The sequence below is a fragment of the Galleria mellonella genome, unplaced genomic scaffold (assembly GCF_026898425.1).
Source record: "Galleria mellonella isolate WM207_F2 unplaced genomic scaffold, CSIRO_AGI_GalMel_v1 utg213, whole genome shotgun sequence".
NCBI lineage: Eukaryota > Metazoa > Arthropoda > Insecta > Lepidoptera > Pyralidae > Galleria > Galleria mellonella.
In genome coordinates this window covers 524,813-546,510 of record NW_026442039.1, presented here as the reverse complement: position 1 = coordinate 546,510, position 21,698 = coordinate 524,813, and the positions used below count along the sequence as shown (strand labels likewise).

General features: G+C 30.6%; 1 protein-coding gene across 14 annotated transcripts in view; it reads right to left on the bottom strand.

Annotated features, from left to right (window-relative positions):
• The window catches only part of LOC113511962 (uncharacterized), a 196,549-nt gene that overhangs the window by 46,432 nt on the left and 128,419 nt on the right, over positions 1-21,698 (bottom strand). For all 14 annotated transcript variants that reach the window (XM_052894452.1, XM_052894457.1, XM_052894460.1 and 11 more), the window contains 7 exons: positions 19,520-19,742; positions 15,651-15,815; positions 11,649-11,729; positions 7,997-8,182; positions 6,382-6,507; positions 5,478-5,555; positions 841-909 (listed from right to left, as the gene is read on the bottom strand). In XM_052894452.1, the coding sequence (XP_052750412.1) occupies positions 841-909; positions 5,478-5,555; positions 6,382-6,507; positions 7,997-8,182; positions 11,649-11,729; positions 15,651-15,815; positions 19,520-19,742 (928 nt within the window). The remainder of the gene's footprint in view (positions 1-840; positions 910-5,477; positions 5,556-6,381; positions 6,508-7,996; positions 8,183-11,648; positions 11,730-15,650; positions 15,816-19,519; positions 19,743-21,698) is intronic.

Here is a 21,698-nt window from a genome sequence, read left to right as displayed (position 1 = left end):
CTACTAAGTAATAGGCGTGCGCAATGTACCTACACCTAGTAACAAGAATTGTTTACACTCACATTGAGAAAATGTTTTTGTTTACGATGCAGCGTTGCCTAGAATAAGCATAGAAGGGGAAAATGTAAGTTTAGAAAACAAGAATTCAAATACAATGAATGTAGACAGTTGGAAATCGATAGATACTCAGAATTAAATACTTACTTAAATAAAAGTATGTATACACACATTATTTTAAAGTCTTATTACAGATATTGCCTTTACTTTATTTACTTGTATCAAATACCATGCCATTTAGATGTACCTATATTCGTATTACTGTCAGTTTTTTTTTTAGAAAGCAGATACCTATCAAGAATAAGAGACATTTAATTTCTAAGATACAAATAGGTAATAAGAGAGAACAAATTAACAAATGAGGGATGTTACAGAGATTGTAAATATCACCGAAGTGCATAAAGAGAGAGGCTACTGTCATGTTTACATCTTTAAGTTTTTCGAAATCAAGTTAAAGTTTAAGAATTAGAAATTAATACCTAAATTACTTAGAATACATAATGACTGAATTATTGTTTTCGTAAAAATATTATAATCCTTCGTGTATAGCCGAAGAGACTTTTTATCATATTTTTTAGTCACTGTTAAAAAATGTAATTAATAGTATATTCTGTAAATAGATCTTATAATATTGAACACGAGTCGCGATTCCAGTTTGGGAAACTATCGGACATGTAATAGATTAAGCAATAATAAATTTATTAGGTAGGTAGGTGATATTGCAGTATTTTTATTGTTTTGTTTGTAATATAAAATATATTTAAAAATCATATTTTTACTTACCTGAGCTCTAACAGCTGCTAAATGTAGCTGCGTCGCTCTGTAGTCGTACTTCTTTATGGATATCTCCTCCTGATAAAAATATATAAACATTTACATATTTGATATAACATATCACACTTTATTATGAAATCTTTTCATACTACAATATAACACTACTGTCATGTGAATAAGTAGCTTTTTTCAAGGATGATAATAGAATAGTAACTCCGCCTGCGTTATCTGTATACGCTGGCGGGGCACCACTGAGGGATGATAGGCGAGCATGAAGTTAGATCAGTCGGCTCATCTTGACGAATTTACTTGGGATTGATCACGATGGTTTCTAGAAGGAACCGCTTGGAGGTCGACCTGACATTGAATATTGTTTGCAGCAGGACCACTTTCCAATATTAACAATTTCTTTTTCCTGTGGGTAGAACCTGTCAGGTCAGAATAGGGGGAGGAATTGTTACCCGGTATTGTAACAATTGCCCTGTAGTCCCTACAATAGAAAGGGCCACCCCTTCCTTTTCTTTTTTTTTCAGTCGAGATATGGACAGTAGCGTCCTTCTAAAGATATCATCCACGCATAACTGCGGTTGCCAATACGCCTGTCAAGCATGGCAACTTCAGAATCTCCAATAAGGAGTGGCCTATGTTCAGCAGTGGACAAAGAATGGCTGGTATGATGATAATGGTTGTAACAATAACATAATTTTAATGTGATATAATATAATTATAAAATTGAAAATGTTTGCTTGCCCTTTATGTTTTTTACAGCATGAAAAAAAAACGGTAATGCCTTTTGCGCTATCGGTACACCAATAAGATATGAAAGATAAGGCTGATTTAATATAATTATATGATCATATGTCATAGTTCACCATTGTATAGGTTTATTATTTAATTTGTGTGTCAATATAGATATGCCTGTAACTTTATTTACCCACAACAATTATCAATACTTTTCGCCATAATTAGCTTTCTATTTTGCCAAACGTCGATTGAAAGAGAAAAATATATATAGCATTAAATTCGCCTTTTTTACGACGCACACACACACACTCATTTTAGATGAAACTGTTATAATACACATTTATTTATTTTCTTTATTTATATTTTATAATTTTTAACAATTTTCAATCCTGTTTAGGTGTAGTCAAATATTTTTGTAAAATAAAGTTTCATTCTTTTTTTCTTTCTTTTGTACCAAACATTTTTTTTTGTAATGTTTTTAGTAAAGGATAAACAAATAAATGACAGCAGTTCGGTTGATTCATTGTCATGAATTCAATAAGAATTAACCACGATTGTTTCCAGGGGAAACAGTATGGAGGTCGACCTAATACCTAGTGGATAGATATGTTCTAGTATGATTAATTAATATCTCAATCGGACTGAATTATGGACGTAGCTGGTTGAAAACAAAGATGCCTGTAAATTACACCCCTCTATTTTTTATTAGCATTAATAAAAAGTAAAAATTTTCAGAATGAACGTGTACATAATTAGTTAGTTAGTAGGTAAGTAGGTAGCTACCAACTAACTAATTAAATAGGTATTTACCTATGCTTATTTACACTTTTCTAATAAAGAAGTACAATAAATGTGATAAAAAATCTATATTACAGATTGCGTCTCTCTAGTGGCTGCTTCACTAACATTTTTAGTTCGTACGTTCGAAGGTAGTTCTGCGCTGTCTTATAACTAAAATCTTTATATTATATCTGATAGATGGCTCTGTACAGTAACACGTTAATAAATGTAACTAATATAATTTTCACTGTTGTCACTAGATGCCGTTATAGGTATCCAAATTAATATTTTCTTATTATTGAAGCATTTTAGAATAGGAGGAAATTATTATGACTTTCAAATCATATTTTTTTTTTATATTGTAAAGAAAACACTGACAGATTATTTCAAATCAAAATGAAATCCTTTGCTTTTACGAGTCGCTTGAAAAATTATTACCCACTATTTGCTGACGAACCTCTAAAAAATCGCTTTAACTTCTTGTTAGGGGCTTTATTTTCGTTTAAGCCACGCTAATACCATTTCTGTTTTTACCGTAAAGCAGTTGTGACTGTGTTTCAGTTTGAAGGGTGGTATATGGCAGCGAATTTATAGGATACAAAGGAATAACACCTGAGTTCTCAGGAATGGCAACGCATGGGGGGTATGATGTGCGTAACAGCGTACTTTGTTATGTCCATGATACTCATCATCATGTTTATAAACGACGATTACCACTTTCCGTCAGGTGGGATGTCAGCTTGTTTGACATTCTAAGATGCATAAAAAATACGTAGATATCTATGTATATGTGAATTTCTTTATTTTATCTCATTTAGCAGCTGAGAGGTCCGTAACAATCAACAATCGCTGGTACTTACAGTTTATTATAAAATAAATTCCATCAATTTATAATGCCCAACGATTTACCTGTTTATAATGACAAACAGAATTTCGATTCAATACATTCCTAAATTTCCACGACCGCCAAATTTCTATTTGAGCGAAAAATTTTAATGATGTTACGTCCTAAGTCCTAACTCTCAATAGGCGTCGGTTGTTTGTGAGTTTTGTTCAAAATCTGAAGTGTGTATTTGGATATTATCAATATCTAAGGTATAGGTAAAAAATTTATAAAATAATAATACTAACATATTTTTTTTATTCAACAGTGTGAAAGTTAAGTAAATTTATAATTATTTAGGAGTATGTCTACCTTTCTGCCTTCTTTTCCCAAAACATACAAATATAAAGCAGAATATGTTGTCTTTGTATTGCCAATTATTATATTAAGGTGGAAGCGTTTGTTGTAAGTATGTATATGTACAGAATACAGATCTGTGAGTGATTGTAGGAATTTATGTATGTTTTGTTACTCTAAACAAACTATTGTGACTCTAAACAAATTACTGACTCGAAAAGTATAGAGATCTATACTTTTTGAGTCAATTTCTTATATCTTCATTCTCATCTCATTACTAAATCAATCTCTTATTACAAAATTTCATAGAAAAAAAGTTAAAAGTTACAATAGTTTATTATATGCCGGTATATAAAAATGGCCTGACTGATATAAAGACAGGCCGATATAACTATAATACTGTTATAATTATTCTGATTGGCCATTTGGAAATTCAAATTTTACACAATCGTAAAAACAGAAATTACTTTTTCTCCACAGACTTTGTATTGCTTTACTTTTTTTCGTAATCAAACGTAACGAGGGACTTATAATAATAGCCAACATTTCCAAAAAAAAAGAATAATATAAGTTAAATTTGAGAACTTCTTTTAGGGTTGGAGTAAAAGGTAAATCAAACAGGAAAAGATAATATACGAAAGAGGAAATATAAGATATTTTTCAGTCCCATTTTTAATACGGTCCAATGGTTTGCCGGTGGTGTTAGTCTTTCCGGTCAAAATACAATACTACGGATCCAACAAGCTAAATTTCGCAAATCGAGTAATATTCTGGTTTGAGTGATTTTAAATGGGTAATACGAAAAGGTTCATTTTGGTTATATACGAAATGGAATTAATCATTTTTTCTCTTTTATAAATATTTATAATCCATTTATTCACTGGATGTATGTAACAGGTAGATATTTTATTTATTAATTTGTACTATTAAGGTTTTACAGAAATGTGGTTGAAAACGAAAGAAAATTGTTATGTAATTGATAGATATTATTGCAGTACATTAAATTTATTTATCCCGGCTTCGCATGAATAGATTATTTAGGGATTATTAATATTTTTTAAAATAAAATAGAGTTAATGTTACTCGCTGATAATGTAGCTTTTTAAAGGTGTAATAAATTTTAATATCGGTTATTTTTGATGTTTATCATACAGAAAATCTTGCCTGTTTTCAATTTTAGATTAGACTAGGTATTTTGCGACCGTTCTCGTGGGAATTAAGATAATTTTTTTTTATTATGTCAATATACTAAATCTTATTGTAATCGAGAGTAAGAAACGTCCAAATATTCACATTTATAACATTAACGGGATCACGTATTTTTTTACCAATCTATAATGAAGTATAATGAAATATAAAAATAAAGACTTTATTTATTATTCGACGTAAGTAGTGAGTGATACAGCATTTATATTCTGTTGACTGTTATATTTATGGTGTTGTTTATGTTTTTAGGCTGCGGTTACGTTTTCCATGAGATTAGGTCAATTATTATTTATCATAGACAGTAAAATAACTTGTATAGTAAATTATTTTCTTGTAAGTAAGTCGTAAGTAACATGAATGTTAAGGGTCTCAAAGAGATTTATTTCATTTAAACACTTTACTTATTGGAATAATATTTTAATAATATTTTTATAAAATTTATCTCAATATGAATCAATGTTATATTCTTTTTTTGAATATAATTAGTGAACTTTATTTAAATTTTGAACGTTATTGTGCCTATTGTAATATAATTTAAATGTTGAAGTCATTATTAATAAATGCTACTAGTTGCATTATCTCGTAAGAATGTTAATATGTATATAAAAGATGACATAATTATAATATATATGAGAATGTACAGGTACTTTATATTGTTTTGATAGGTTGGCATGATGTTTTGAGATGTTTCTAAAAAATATCAAAAACTTCTTAGAGGTAAGTGTATTCGTCTTACCTGTATTTCGTTCACCTTGTTGTACATATTGCTCTCAAGACTTCGGTTTTGGAGTCGGGCCAAGGAGTCGAGACTGTCCTGTGAAAAGATATATATTTGACTCATCTTTTTCATAATTATCTATTTATGGCGATACTACAAAAATAGTGGAGGAAATTATGCAGAAATTAGTTACATTATCAGGATGGCCTATCAGGTTTTTTTTTTACAACACAACGACGAGCTCGCCGTTCACAAGTGACTACTGCTGCCCATGAGTATCTGCAATATCGGAAAAATTGCAGATGTGCTGCCGGACTTTTAAAAAGGAATATACTCTTTTTTTCAAGATTTCGAAGTCGTATCGGTTTAGAAATATCCCTGCTGGCAGTTGATTCCAAAGTCCAATTGCATGTGGAAGATACTGACTTAAACAACGCATGGTGAAAAACTGTCATTCATCCAGATGGTCGGATTGAAACTAGTTTATAGCGGATTGTACGATAGTAAAATTTAGTAGCAGGTATTAAATCGAACAATTCCTCAGAACAGTTTTTTGTATAACTATCTCCAATTTACACTGTGAATTTGAATTTTATATTTATTAGATGCTATTTAGGTTGAAATCATTAGCATTCCTTTATAGAAGCGTTTTACGAGTATTAGTGAAATTGTAATTTTTCCACAAAGAAATATATGGATCGAAAATTGTCAATTTTTAATCTTACTTAAAAAATGGCATGTATAGTTTTTAAATTAGTATGAGGTCTAATTTGGTATTGTTTTTAATCCCAATTAATCGAGTAACGATAAATATGTGTGCATTTTTTAAACTTTCGTCTGATCTTCCAATCATGATAATAAATTACCCTAACAAATCGTCTTTTAATGACAATCCGAGAATTATTTAAATTTTATTTTATACCTGTAACTGTTTTATTTGAATATCGAGATCTTGTGCGTCTTTCCTCAATTGCTCATAGTTGAGTCGTGCCTGAGCACCCATCCGATCAAGCAAGATTTCTCCACGTAGAACTGGAGGCATGCTTTCCTGATAAATCAAAGAAAAATAATATAATAATACACATAAATACTATTACATAACAAGAAACGTTACGAAAATAAATTAAAAAATGAGTAGGTAATATTACACGTATTTGTATATAGCTAAATCAAAATGAATGGTACTCGTAACGCCACTTGCGCTATGAGTAGGCTGGCGGGGTACTAGAGGAGGATGAAAATATAAAGATGGTGTCAGGCATGTTGGTCCATCGAGGCTGATTTACTAGAATTAATCAAGATGGTTTCCAATGGAAACTCGTAAGTCCTCAGGTACACTGGATAGAGTATATTGCAAGCAATCTCTTCTTTCTAACTAAATTAATGACACGGTTTAGGGGCATAATGTCTTAGTCCTTAAGAATAGCACCATATGCAGTGTATCGGATGTTCATGGTCCATGGTGATGTTTATGTCTATTTGGTGATAGTTATAGTAGTTCTTTAATTTAGAATAAAAATTTTGATTTCTATTTTAAATAGTATTATGGTGTATCACAAAATGATATAAATTCAAAATATTTAATAACCATTGGAAAATGACCCTTAACTTAGATTAAATATTTGTTAAACGAAACCTTGTATGCATTCGGGGCAACATGTTAATTATGGTTTTATAAACATGTTAATATAATATGCATCGTGAGTCAATATATAGAAGTGGATATAAGTGATCGATAGATGGATGACTGATTACCCGTTGCTCTGTTTTGAATAAATACAAAGTATTCTCGATGCGAACGATCCATCAAAACAATGGATTGTTGATGTGGTTTGGATTGGTATAAATTTAAATTCTCCCTGATTATAATTAGGTATTTTTATGTCGGTTTTACTCAGGTATTTAACTAAAGTATTGTCTGAATATTGTCGTAGTGCATAAATAGGAACTAGGGTTCCTGTTACAAAATTATTTACTATTAAAATAGGACCACAGCTATACTAATACACTCAAGACAGTTATTATATTTTAGATTAATTTAGTCAAGTGTAATTAGTTCTAAGCAGTGTAGTAGTATATCATTCCTCAAAAAAAAAAAATCTTAGAAGTTCCGAATTCCCGGAGAAATATAGTCTCAAAATATTTAAGTCGATGGTGAATATCTACTTTCTAGGTAAGCGGCGTTTTATCAGTTGAGATAAGTCTAAGCGTGAACCCAGAACTCAAAAAATGTGTAATTTAAAAGTTACAGAAGTTGTAAGATCAAATATTGGTTCTAATGGTGTCATTTTAAATTGACTAGTGATGTAAAACGCCACGAATTTTATTTTTTTACTATTTTGGTGGAAATCATACATAGGGTCCGTCTGATGGTAAACGGGATTACCATAACATATGGATATCTGTAGCAGCAGGGATATCATGCGCGCGTTGCTGACCCTTAGGAAACCTTATTACGCCCTTTTTTAAGAACCCCACGCTGTAGTCTCTAAGGAATCCCTCGCTAGGAAGAAAAAAGTCATAGAAAAATTTATTACCGCAGGCACATCGAGCGGCGGATCTTCAGGCTCCGGTGGGTACGGTGGCAAGAATTGTCTTCTTGGCGGTCTCATTGGTGGCTGATTAGTGAGCAGGGTTCGGGCTAGATGAGCTAAGTCCGCAGTGCTGGACACTGCCCGAGCCTGAGCACAAAGCGACTCATAGCGGCGCATTTGCGTATTTGACTGTAAAGAAAAAAAAGTGTTAAGGTTAAGTGTGAGTCGGACTCACGCAACGAGGGTTTCGTACAAAATCATTAAGTTTATTTTTTTTTACTACAAATTTACGGTTTTCAGTTTTTTCTTCACCTGTGCTATATGACATTGCTTCTTGCCAAATTTCATGATTCTAAGTCAACGGAAAGTACCTTATAGGTTTTGATTCCCTTAGCGAATGTCAAAATATGTGATATAAATGGAACATAAACGGCCCCTATCTTTTGATTGCGTCGATAAAGAAGCTTGGTATTTTCACTGCTTTAAGAGATTGAGTATATTATATTAATTTCAACTTGATACTTCCAAGCGTTCCTAAGAAAAAGAGTCTTCAAAAACGAACGAACGGACAACGAAGTGAGGATCATTTCGTTGTCCGTCTGTCAATAAGGGTTTTATTTTTTCCTTTGTTACGGAACCCTAAAAAAATAACTAATAGTTGTTGGCGACTGGCCGGAACCAACTTTTATATTTATATTCTAATTTAGAATTCACATTTATTTGTATTTTTTTTATTATTTTGTTATATCATTTTTGTTACGATCTAGTTCGCATAGTTTCATATTTCGAATTCCTGTATGTGTCTACTTTATTCACTTTACAGTTAATGAATTGCTCTTGTAATAAATTTGTAATTTTAACAATATTTGAATTTATTAATAATTAACTTAAATTCGATAGAATTATTTTATTTAGTTGCTACAGTTAACGAGTGACGATCCCATAATTTTATTAGGTGCGAAATACGTGGTGAGTGGACCAAAATCTTAAAAGTTTCAAGGTTGGAATCACTTCATTATATAAAATTTGGTGCACCTTTATTTGTTAATGAAATTTTATAATAAATGCGTGCCTAATACTTAATGCATAATATGCAATAATATTTAATTTTGCAACAATAATAAACATTGATCATCAATCATTAAAAAGTGCAGTTTAAAGTTATGAATTTCTTTTGGCTTTAGTGATTATTGGCACACGGTGGAATTTAGATTTTTATTGAGTATAACACTTTTTGTACTATACCATAGATTATTATTAATATTTTATTGCTCCATAAAAAAGAGCCATAAAAACGGTTGGTATTATCGAAGCTTTTTGTATCAACAATCTAGGAGTATTTGCAATTAAATATAACTGAAATATGTTGTGTGTATAGACAATTCCAAAATGACTTTTGTAGAGAAATTTGCCCTTTAAATTCTATTTTTTATCACTTTGGATTTTTTTATTTTTTAAATGCGGAACCCTGAGTGTATCAGACTGCAAAAAATAGGTTAATCTTAATTTTATCCTCTTTATAAAATATATTACTTGGAAATACGATTCGAAAAAGTTACATGCAATTTTCGACTATCATTCAATTACAAGCTATCCCTCGGGCCAACAAAATAAGAGGAATTTTTACCCAATGTGACGTTTTTGTATTGTATTTCGGAATGTCATCGGTAAATTGAGAAAAATGCTTCAAATTAAATTTTTTTTTCAATGAATTAATAACAATTTTATTTGCTTTATTTGACTTAACGGTATTACTTTGCTTGCAACAATATCAATAACTTGTGAAATGTTCAATGTTGTTATACGAGTACACAAGTACTGATTTTTACAAAATATTGGATTGATTCTGTACCAAAGAACCCTTACGATACGATTTTGTCTATCTGTCTGTCACAGCTATACATCTCAGCAACTACTAATACTATCAATTTGAAATTTGGACAATTTTTAGATATTATTAAGCCGCATAATTTTCAAAATAAAGTAATTGTACAGAATATTTTTGTTTTCTTTGCTAGAAGGTCAAAACGTGGTGCTTAAATTTCAAACTGGGCCTATTAGTTCAAATCGAATAACATACGAAAGAGTTTCATTTGTTCATTCTAAATTTGAAAGTGGGCCTATTAGTTCAAATCGAATAACATACGAAAGAGTTTTATTTGTACATTCTAAATTTGAAAGTGGGCCTATTAGTTCAAATCGAATAACATACGAAAGAGTTTCATTTGTACATTCTAAATTTGAAAGTGGGCCTATTAGTTCAAATCGAATAACATACGAAAGAGTTTCATTTGTACATTCTAAATCTATTTTTTGTTTATTTTTATGGTTCAAGTTTATGATTTATTACAGAAAATATAAAAAAAAATCGTTCTCCTTATCTCCGAAGTCTGTGTAGTAAATAATCGTCAATAATTACTGTTTACCTATATGTTAATATTATAGAAAAAATTGAACTATGATTCTAACTAGCACGTTTCTTGAGAAATTATTAAAAAACTTTACAAACAAACTTAGCCAAAATAAGGAATTCTGAAAAATTTTTATAAGAATTTTTATTATTATTAGGTGTTCCATTTGATATAAGAAACACAATAAATCCATTCGTAAAGAACATTAAAATCTATTTACAGATTATGTATGAAACTCTCCGCGCTGGCGTATGATTACAACTCTTACATTATTTATTTTTATTCAATATAAAAATGGAAGATAAATGAGCATAGAGTCACGTATGGTGACGAGTTAATCAAGAATTAACCACTACAGTACTTATTGGAGTCTGTGTGAAGGTCGACCACTGTAATCCTAATTAGAGGAATCCGTCATGTATTACTTTTACTGTTGGACTTTTACTATAGTCTTGGTGTATGTCAAATCCATATTCGCCGAGCATGTTTTGAACTTATTATCTTTAATTTTAAGAACTTCAATTTGTAAAATACCTATAATGATTTGATTTTTTTCATACTGATATCATTATCTGCTTGGTTGAGGCAATTTCATTATCCAATGCGAAGCCTTTATGCAGTACATCAATCTCATGGGAAGTGGCCATTGTCCTTTCCAATATTAAATAGCAGACGATACAGACGTAAGTAGCTCAGATTCTAGAGGTCAGCTCTATTATATCTTTCCAATTTAATATATAATTATATTTGTATTATTCTGGTCTTGTTAAATTGAATTTTACTTAAAATAGGTTGGTATTCAACTCTAAAGACATTGTAAATTTGTTTATAATAGGCACTACAGTGAATTCTGTGATTCTATTAATATTTATAGTCGATGGTCACTATTGATCAGATGGACAGCTATATTGTTAGTTATTCCAAGTTGTATAGAAGAATTTATCTATATATAATGAAATTATAACGAGATATCGTCTGTTCATATTTCAGAAAAAAAATATATGAGGGGTCAGCAAATTCTGTTGATAAGAGTAATAAAAGCTAAAGCAATAATTTGTAAAATTGTTGTGTACCTATCTCTGATGTTTGGCTTCACATAAAAACTGTTGCACCAAATTGAATGTGCTTTTCGAACTTGTGTTGTAAAACTTAAAAATGGGCTATTTCCAAAATCCACGCGAATAAGATCGCGGAGAAAAACTAATTCTTATTAAAAATGGAAGGTAACGAATTGATTTATTTACCTTTTCTGTAATAATCTCGCCTTCCTGGCAAATGGCATCGCTGACAGCTGTTGTCACATCCGTTAAAATTTCTTCTAATTCCTGAAAGAAAACATAAGATATAAATAAAATAAATGGCAATCTCAGATAGGTAATCTCCATAACATTCTATTATGTTTAATAACATTACAAAAAATGTATATGAATAAATAAAATAAACAAATAAGTATAATCACAAGTTCACCTGATCCTTAATCTAGAATATCCTGCGTTATTAGAAACCAGATAACGAATTCTGGAGGGCAACCCAGAACACTCAAACTAAGGGAACTCAAAGGTCAAGGGATGGGCAGCAGTGTCCCACTTAAAACATCACCACGGCCTAACTGCGGTTGCCAACCCACTAGCTAAATGTGGTAACTACTGGTAAAACTATCCTTATGGGGGAGGCTTTAGTTCAGCAGTGGACAGTTAATGGTACATATAATAAAAAAAAACTTATCAAAGAGTTAGTCTGAAATTAATCGATTTAAATACTTCGTTATTTATTGTCAGCCAGATTGGAATTGACGATCTTTGAGGTTTTTATATTTGGGTAAACCACTAGGCCATGATCCTCTCATATAGTCCCATTATGGTTATTCAAAATCGTGAACTTTAAGCACTGGAATAAGTAAATTAATTAATTCCGTTATACAATAGACTTCTGACAACTGCAGCCAAAGATGATTTAATTAAAATCGGAGTTAGTTTTGATTAAACTTGATTATTCTATTATATAATCAGATTGTGATGTAATTAGAATAACTTAGTCATATTGATCCTATACACATTGGTATATATAACATTATTTTATATGGGGACAGGGAGAAGGCAGCGATATTAACAAAGTCCCACAGCTGAAGGCTCTGCTCGAATCTTAAGACCCTTCCCAAGATTCAACTCGGCACCCCCTTCTATACTTATACGCAACTGATAAAATAAAGAAGAATGACAGTTATGTTCATGACTAAGAATCATATCAAATACTAAGATAGAATAGAATATAATTATTTTTTTTATTGAAATAGTCTTGTTTCCAAGGTCTTCTAAATCGCCATTTTTTATAATTCTACTGCTGGGTTCAGAATGTTGTTGTCTGCTGAAAACAACTCGCAAAAAATTCAACATTTTCTCTTTTCAATTTACTAATGTACAAAGTAAATTTACATTTGTATGGTTACTATGACTATAATAACCATTCAATTTTATTTACACGAGTATGTATTATTCGATGTGAAATTTTCAATCAGTTATCAATCAACTCATAGTATACAACAAAGTCGATAACCGTCGTCTGTATGCTTAGATCTTTTAAACTACACTACAGATATTAATGCAGTTTTTATCAATAGGTAGAATGATTTAAGAGGTATATTTATACATATACTTTAATATTGTTTTGTGTTGATTTCTCGAAATACAATGATAATTGTTTAAAATGTCGGAAGAAACCAAGTCGACTGAGAACTTTCATCAAAAAAGATAAAATGTAGAAAATAATGTATGATGGAATTGTTTCTCTTTATTAGGATTACAAAAAAGTCAGCGATGGCATTCTATATTATACAGATAGCTTTCTATTAATATTTTAATGTTTAAAAAAATATATAAGTTATGTGGAGTTTGGAAAACTGTTTAGATGGATTCAGTAGAAATATTATTAATCACTCCAGATCGACATCAAATTGGCTCCATATTGCATACCTACGAAGCTGTGATGGGTCGCTGTAAATAATAAACAAAAACAGATAGGTCTCCGCAAACAAAAGAATAATAATATTATAAATGTGAAAATGAGTTTTTATGAATTTGTTTGTTACTTCTTGACGCCTTAGTGGCTTAACCAATTGCTATGTCTTTAGTGTATCATATGGGACTCACAAGTCATGGCTACTTTTTATTCCAGTCAACGAACATACGAGTATTTCGATCAAGCGGATGGGGTCGTGAGTAAAAACTACATAAATTTTTGCTAAATTATCATTTTAAAATTTAGTTTCAAATGTACGTTTAGAGAAAAGAAGATCAGAATCGATAATATTTTAAAACTCAGTACTTTTTTATTACCAGTTTGCCAGTAGTTGTCACTGTTGGCAAAACCCCCTACTACATTATTTTCAATAACTAGATAATAATAAAAACTAAATACGAATTCTAGATAGTGATTTATTTCGTATCTCACAAGATTTATACGAGTAATATTAAAAAAGGGAGGGCAATATTTTTCGGTTGCTATATTATGTATCTTTGGATCTTTGGCGCAAGGTGTCGCATGAACGGCATGATGGATTTTTATAAATGGCATCTTATTAGATTTGTTTTTTTTATGGAAGTGTAGGCACAGTCTAAAGAACTCTTTTTTTATCAGTTTTTTTAGGGGTGAAAATGGTATGGTAACCCCGCCTGTGCTAACGGGATACGCTGGCGGAGCACCAGTGAAGGGTGATAGATGAGAATGAAAACAGGTCAGTTAGCCCATCATGATGAATTCATCAGGAATTAACCATGACAGTTTCCAGGGAGAACCTCGAGTAGGTCGACCTGGTTAGGTATATTGCTAGCAATGCAATTCTCAGTCTCCATTACTAACAATCCATTTCTCCCCTATTATCAGTTATTAGATGATTGGTAATGAGTATATCAGAATCTAGATACATCTAGTTAGATTAAAACATTGTGAATTGTCAAGTAAACCTTTGGGATAAAGAACGATAAAGTTTGAGGCCAAACATCTTTATCATTACATTGTGTTCGTAGTCATAGAAAAGGGTTTTATCTAAGCTATAACTTATATTATGATGTGAGTAGTAGAAAACTAACATGGTAGTATAAGATTATAATACAGACGGCGATCATAAACGACCAAAAACTCGTTTTACAGTTAGGTTTTTATGACTATATTACGTATACTTGTTTTGAAATAGATGCTTATATCTTAATACATTCTACGACTGGATACCTACGGGTCGAACGTAAATGGGTACCACTTATACTTCTGGTAATACAATATCGTATAGTGATTTACTGGAAGTAGTCGGAGATTACACGATGTGTCAAGTTGAATTGCCGAGGGACTCATTCAATTTCGTTCTGAACATTTTATCTGTATTGTTTTTGCGGGGAAAAGTATAATGGCAATCATATACGGATTCGTTTTCTGAGTTCCATCGTGTTCCTATGTTTCAGACGAAGTTCTATGGAAGTTTATGAATAAGTGCCTAATCGATAAACTTACCGTCTTTTCCGCTGAATCATAGCTATTTGATGAGTTTATTTGATTTATTATCTCTTAATGAAAAAAAATCTCTTATTTCTGCTAATATTACTAATAAGAAAGTAAGTTTGTTGTTTGTTAAAATTTGATACATTTGGTATTAGGAGTACAAAAGAATATAGGTTATTTTTTATCAAGTTTGATGAAGTTATGGATAAACATTATTATAATAATAATTACCATAGATCTTTAAATAGAGAAGATATGTAGATGATATAGAAGGTGTTGTATGGGGGTCGGCTGTCGCCGCCCATCTGTCAATGGGCAACTGTCAACTTGACACAATCCTTCATTCTAGGGATTAGACAGTATTGACATTAATCAACAACTCCATATCAGTATATATTGGGTATCAATGCCCGCCCAATTGTAAATACTACAAAATGCTTAGTAGTAGGATTCTTCATTATATTCTCATAATATATATTAATTTATTAATATTATGAAGTAGTTAATTAAATAAAGAAACGACATTATATTGTATCTTTTTTTAAATATACAGTCAAATTATATGAATAGGGTGAAATTCGTGAATACTTAAAGCAAATAATTAAAAAAAAGTGGTTATGAAGACAAGTCAGGGTGAGTAAATAGTCTCAGATTTGGAAATTTTGTCGCGTGGTTTAAAAATATTAGTATTAATAGGTATATTATATGTTATAATATAAATAATAAATACTATATTATTAAAAAAAGTTTCAATTTACCTGTAAAATAGTTGGCAGTGTATGTTTATGGTACTGGTCCAGCATAGCATTTGTAGCCGTCAGCTGTTGAACGTAGGTGTTATGGGAGTCGTAGTAAATAGCGAGAGCAGCTGGGTTCGGATTGTTGCAGTAGTTCAGGAATGCCGCCCTGTATTCTTGCCGTGTCTGGAATTTTTATCTACGTATTATTATCTCAGTTATTTTTGTTTCAGATATTTTTTGTTATAAATTATATTAGGTATAAGACTTAGATCAAAAATACTAACTAGATATAGTTTTACAAATAAAAAAAAATGGCATTTTTATGCCACGTTTTTACGTACGAACTAAATTATAACTAAAGCTATGTTTGACTTATATTTTAGTTCATGATGTTTCACTGAATATAAAATAAAAAACGGATATAAAATTTTATAGTATCCGACGCATAACTTAAATATAAATATTAAAACACACTTTTAAACTATTAAAAATAGGACGTCATACTACAAGTGTAGTATTATTTGCTCAACTGTTTGATTTCTTGTTGATCGAAGACTAGATATTCATGTTAAGCCTATTGTTCACATTCCAATGATTAATAAAATTTTATTAAACGCACAATATAAGATATACTGAAATAATGAAGATGATGATAAGCCATACTGCGTAGTAGTTTTTATATGATTTTTACAAAATTAAGCAGTCAAAAAAAAAGTTGGGATAATTATGTCAGTGTCGTAGACATCAAAAATATGTATACATATCTGAACTACATAACTGTGTTTGAGTCGTAAAGCAGCAAAGCTTCTGCAGTTGTTGTATGCTTTGAAAACATTGATAGCCGCGAGTGTTTATTTAAAGTTTTATGATTTTAGTAAATTTTTAATATAAAAAGAAAAACCTTAATTCTCTGCAAAAATGAGTACATATAATGCAGATTCTATCATTACTAACATTGCTTCGTTTATTAAAAGTAAATTCCATTGTTCATCTATCTTTCCAAGGGAGAACGTAATGTAAACAAATCACAATTTTAAATCAGTATTATAAAGCGTAAAAGCAAACAAAATTACCTCACTCGAGGACGAATTCAAAGATCCTTAAATTAAGGGAGTGTTACGTTTCGGAAACTCAAATATCAGAATTAGGTGCCTACTTAAATAGATTAATAATTTATGTTCGAAAATTTTTAGCATGGGTTTGGGAAATATTTTATCTTGTTCACAAGATGGTAAATGTATTTATTATATAAGAGTTAACAGTATTCGTAAATTTCTTTGAATTGTTCATGCATAACCATAAGATTACGGCTGCAAGTCGTGAAACTCACTTATCTCAGTTCACTTCAGTTAAATATATGTAGAAATAAGTAAGGCATTTGTATAATAAAAACATTTTATTTATTACACATAATATTATATTATAGTATTCGTTACACACTTACAAATAGGTATATATAGTAGACGTATGAGAAAAGACTAAATTTTAATGTAAATAACTATAAACTTTTAATTAGATTTTCATATAAAACTTAATTTGTTTATGACAATAATCCTCAATGGGTTAGCCAGAAGCATTATTTGTCGAATATTGCCATCAAAGTGAATACAATATTCGATACGCCCACATTTCGCTGGTGCAATGAAAGAATAACACATTTCACATTACATTGTATTAGTCAGTACAATGTAGTATGCGAAACGTCTTGGGCAGGAGGGGAGGGACTGTTAGTATTGCGGACTACCGATCCTATTGCTAGTAATGTACCCTGGCAGGTCGACCCCCACGTGGTCTCCCAGGAAACCGTCGTGCTGAAATCCAGGTGTATTTATCACGATGAGCTAACTGACCTGCCTTTTCATTCTCACCTATCACCCCTCACTGGTGCCCCGCAAGCGTGTGCCGTTAGCGCAAATGGAGTTATCATTCTATTATCATCCATTAAAAAAATGTGATGGCGATTCGGTTGCCGTTATTAGCATTAATTTGGTTTGTTATTTATATTTTCCATCACCGGTGGATATGTACTAGGTTGTATTATAGTAAAATATTATAATAAAATATTTGTGAGTGTGACGTACAGTAATAATAATATGTTTACATATAATATTTATATGTTATTTCAGCACGATTTCAAATCCAATTTACGAAGACAGATGTACGACGGAAACTGGAAAATAATATGATTATTTTCCCGACGCATCACATATTTTCATGTTTTAAAAACACGGTTCGCCTACTTATCTCAGATCGTGATATGATTGAATGTAATTTCCTTTTCAGCAGATAATAATTCATAATTTTGTTCCACAAAAAACCTACTCTGATCGTAACGAAATTAGTATGTCAAAATCGCGAGGTAGCAATCTCTATTTTTTGAAGTAATTTGAAAATAAAAAAAAATATTAGTACACATTTTAATAGGTACTAAGTTAAGCAGCTGCATTTATGGTGATTCTGTACATTCTGAATTACAAAGTATTGCATCTGTAATTAACTTTAATTGGATATTTGACCTACTTACAATGTTTTATCGAGAAATGGGTCACTATTTTAAAAATTGATATTTATACTTTTATTCTTGGTTTATATTCTTATTTCTTAGTTATTATGAAACGATTTAGTGTATGATCTATCTGTATGACTGTATGAACTGAAAATCAGTGCTTTGCTTTTAAGCAAAACTATCACTGACCTGTAGCCTATTTGGGTCACTGCGATACATATGGCGAAAATATATTTTTGTATTTTATCTTTTTTATTCTTTATAATTGTGTAATTCATTTGGTTGTATAAATTCAGTTGTTAATTTACCTGTATCATAAATATCTCAAATAAAGTGTTTATCTATCTATATATGATATGGGCTGAGCTGGAAATATTATTAATATTTTATTCTTCAAGCAATAATATAAATAAGACATTACATAAGATTATTTTTATTCCAATATTCAGATGTTGATTATTAATATTGGTTTTTCTATTTTCATGGCAGATTTATTACGTAATAAATTATAGAGAGAATTACATAACAATAATATTCATTGTGTTGTATTCTCAGTAGTAAATATAAAAGAAAGAAATATAAAAGACAGTACATGCAATAAATCTATTTCTATTCTATATTATCTTTTCAATTTATATTAAAGCGTTGATCTTTCTTAACCTCATAACTGCGCAAAAAACAGGGTGATAAGTCTCTGTAGCGAGCGACGATTGTCACGTCTACTAAGCGACGGCAAAATGAAAATTGAAAAGATCTTTTAGGCTTTGCTGGCTAGTGTAAAGTGCACGGAAATGTTTTGTGATATTATCGCAAGAGAAATACTGATATATCGATATATTTAGGATAATATAAATAGATAGATAGATAGATATTCTTTATTATTTCCTTCAAAAGATCACAATAGTAAACTTATTATGGATACAAATAATTACACGAAACGATCATAGTAAGAAAATAATGGACAGATATAATGTATTACATTACGGGAGATGCAAAAAAACATGTGTTGGTATAATATCCTTTATTTTATCGGTAGATTTTGCGAGCTTTATTCTCAATTTATATCGGAAAGTCGCATAAATATTACTATACAACTTTATTTAAAAAAAATGAGAAACAAGAGCCTTAAAATTCTAATTATTATTTAAATTTAATGAAATATTTTTGAAACAAATTTAAACCATTCAATATTTTTAAGAAAATTTAAAAAAATGGAGATTCACAATTAGGATTTTTTGTGTATGTTACACAATATCTTCGTCAATTTTAAATCGATCTATTAATTCAGTTTCTTATTGCAAATATACTGTTATTTTTTTTCTAATATGCACACAAAAAAGATGTAAAAAATAGCGGCAGTAGACTAGCTTTGTATACAAACCTTGGTCAGTTGATCATCAGCTTTTCCTAATATTACTTCGCAACCTTCTCTATGAGCGAACAATTTCCGTGCTTGGACCTTCATATGAAATGTCCGGTCAATGAGTGGAGTGGCTACCAGCCTTTCGAGAGAAGTTGCTGCATTGTTATACCCCACTACATCAGCTTCCACTTCCTGGAGGAGTGTTTCCCATGTATGGAACAACGATGACGGGCAAGATGCTCTGAAATGGAAAATTTGTGTATATTAATACGAGATTTGGTCATAGACTAGTATAGTCGACAGTTACCGTTTTCTATCCGGAGAACCGTTAGCTTATTTGTCATTTCATTTATTACTACGAAAGTAATAGATAATCGTTACTTCTACTTTATGAGTATCTATAATTGGAAGACATCTAAAAAATTTTGTATTTTTAACTATCATCATCATCATCATTTCAGCTATTAAACGTCCACTGTTGAACATAAGCGTTTCTCATACAGAGAGTTTTGCTAACAGTTGATACACTTGGCAGGTAGGTTGGCAACCGTACTTAGGCTTTTAGAGATATTTTAACAGGGACGCTACTGCCCATCCCTCTACCATTAAGTTCCTTTAGTTGCCTTTTACGACACTCACAGAAAAGGAAAGGATAGGCCTATTCTATGCTAGGGCTACACGGCCTACCAACTTTATTGACATTGATATATTAACAGTTTTATTGTAATAAATATAACAATGTGTTATATTCATATATTTATTACATTACATTCAACAAGCATACCTAATCCAACTAATAATTAAAAGTAAGGTAGCTCATTTGATAACAGGGTCACATTTGTAATAGTGTGCTGTGAAGTCTATCAGTATATTTTTCCTTTTAGAAAAGATAATGTTGTTCATTTTACAGTAGATAGATACCTAATAAAATTAATAAAATATCTTTCATGTGAGTGTTAATAGCCTCAAGGGAATACATGAAGGCAAAGTTGCGAAGGCTTTTCATACAACTACAATGGATTACGTCCCCTCCGGTGATACCGCTCACAGTTTCTTTGACCTCTATCTAGACTAATGGCGCGTTAGTATAGTTATTTCGGTGTATAGTTTATAAATATCTACAGAAAACAGATATCCCAAATTTATATTTATTGAGTTGTTTTTAACCGATTCAAAAAAAAATTGGACGTTCACACTTCAACTTTATTTTTTATCTATTCAATTAACCATATGTCTTTATAAATTCTGAACTAATTTCGGTTATTTTTTTGAAACTGACGGTTATTTTTTAATTTTTTTTTAATTTATTTTAACTTTAATGCACAGTAACATTCTATGTACATTTGGCGAACTTAATACTAGACGGTGTTCTCTACCAGTCAACTATTGGGCAAACCGAGAAATAAGTGGGCGGTGCATTATTGAATAGAGGAAAAATAATGCAATAGTTAATACTCATATATACCTTGACCCTATTCTAATTTTTTTTTGTATATATTAGTCACGGAAATATATTAAAATTTATAGATAGTCATACTTGTACTATTATGTAATTCATTTTTATAAAATTGTCTAAATATTATAAGAATACTCCTTTTTGATCATCATCATCATGTCAGTCGTTAATGCATGCATGCATAATGGGGATTTCGCCATGCTTAGCAAGCGTATTAACAACCACACCTTTGGTGATGTTTTAAAAAAGACGCTGTTGTTCCCTGTATCTGCATCCCTCAAGCTTTAAATGTCCTTAGTCACCTTTTCCAACACTCACGAGAAAAGAAGGGGTGGCCTATTCTATAGCGGAACCACGCAGCTTTCTGTTTATAAATGGGATTAATCAATTTCAGATTAAAACTTAACAACAGAAGATGGCAAAATGTTTAAAAATTATAAGATAATTTATTTATATTTTTGGAAAACTACATAGTAAAAGTAAACGAAGACGGAAAGCGGTTTTAATTTTTTTAGGAAAACAAATATGATATTTCATTAAATGATTGCTCAAGAAATTTTAATAAGACAAAAAGTACCAATTGGCTGTTAATACATCCGTAACAGCTATCAAATAATAAATATATTGAGTAATGTAAGTAATAGTAAACAAGAATAAAAATAAAAGTAATAAGAATAAAAATGTTATGAAATAAATATACATACATCCTTATAAATGTATGAGTTTGTTTCTTTCCTTTCG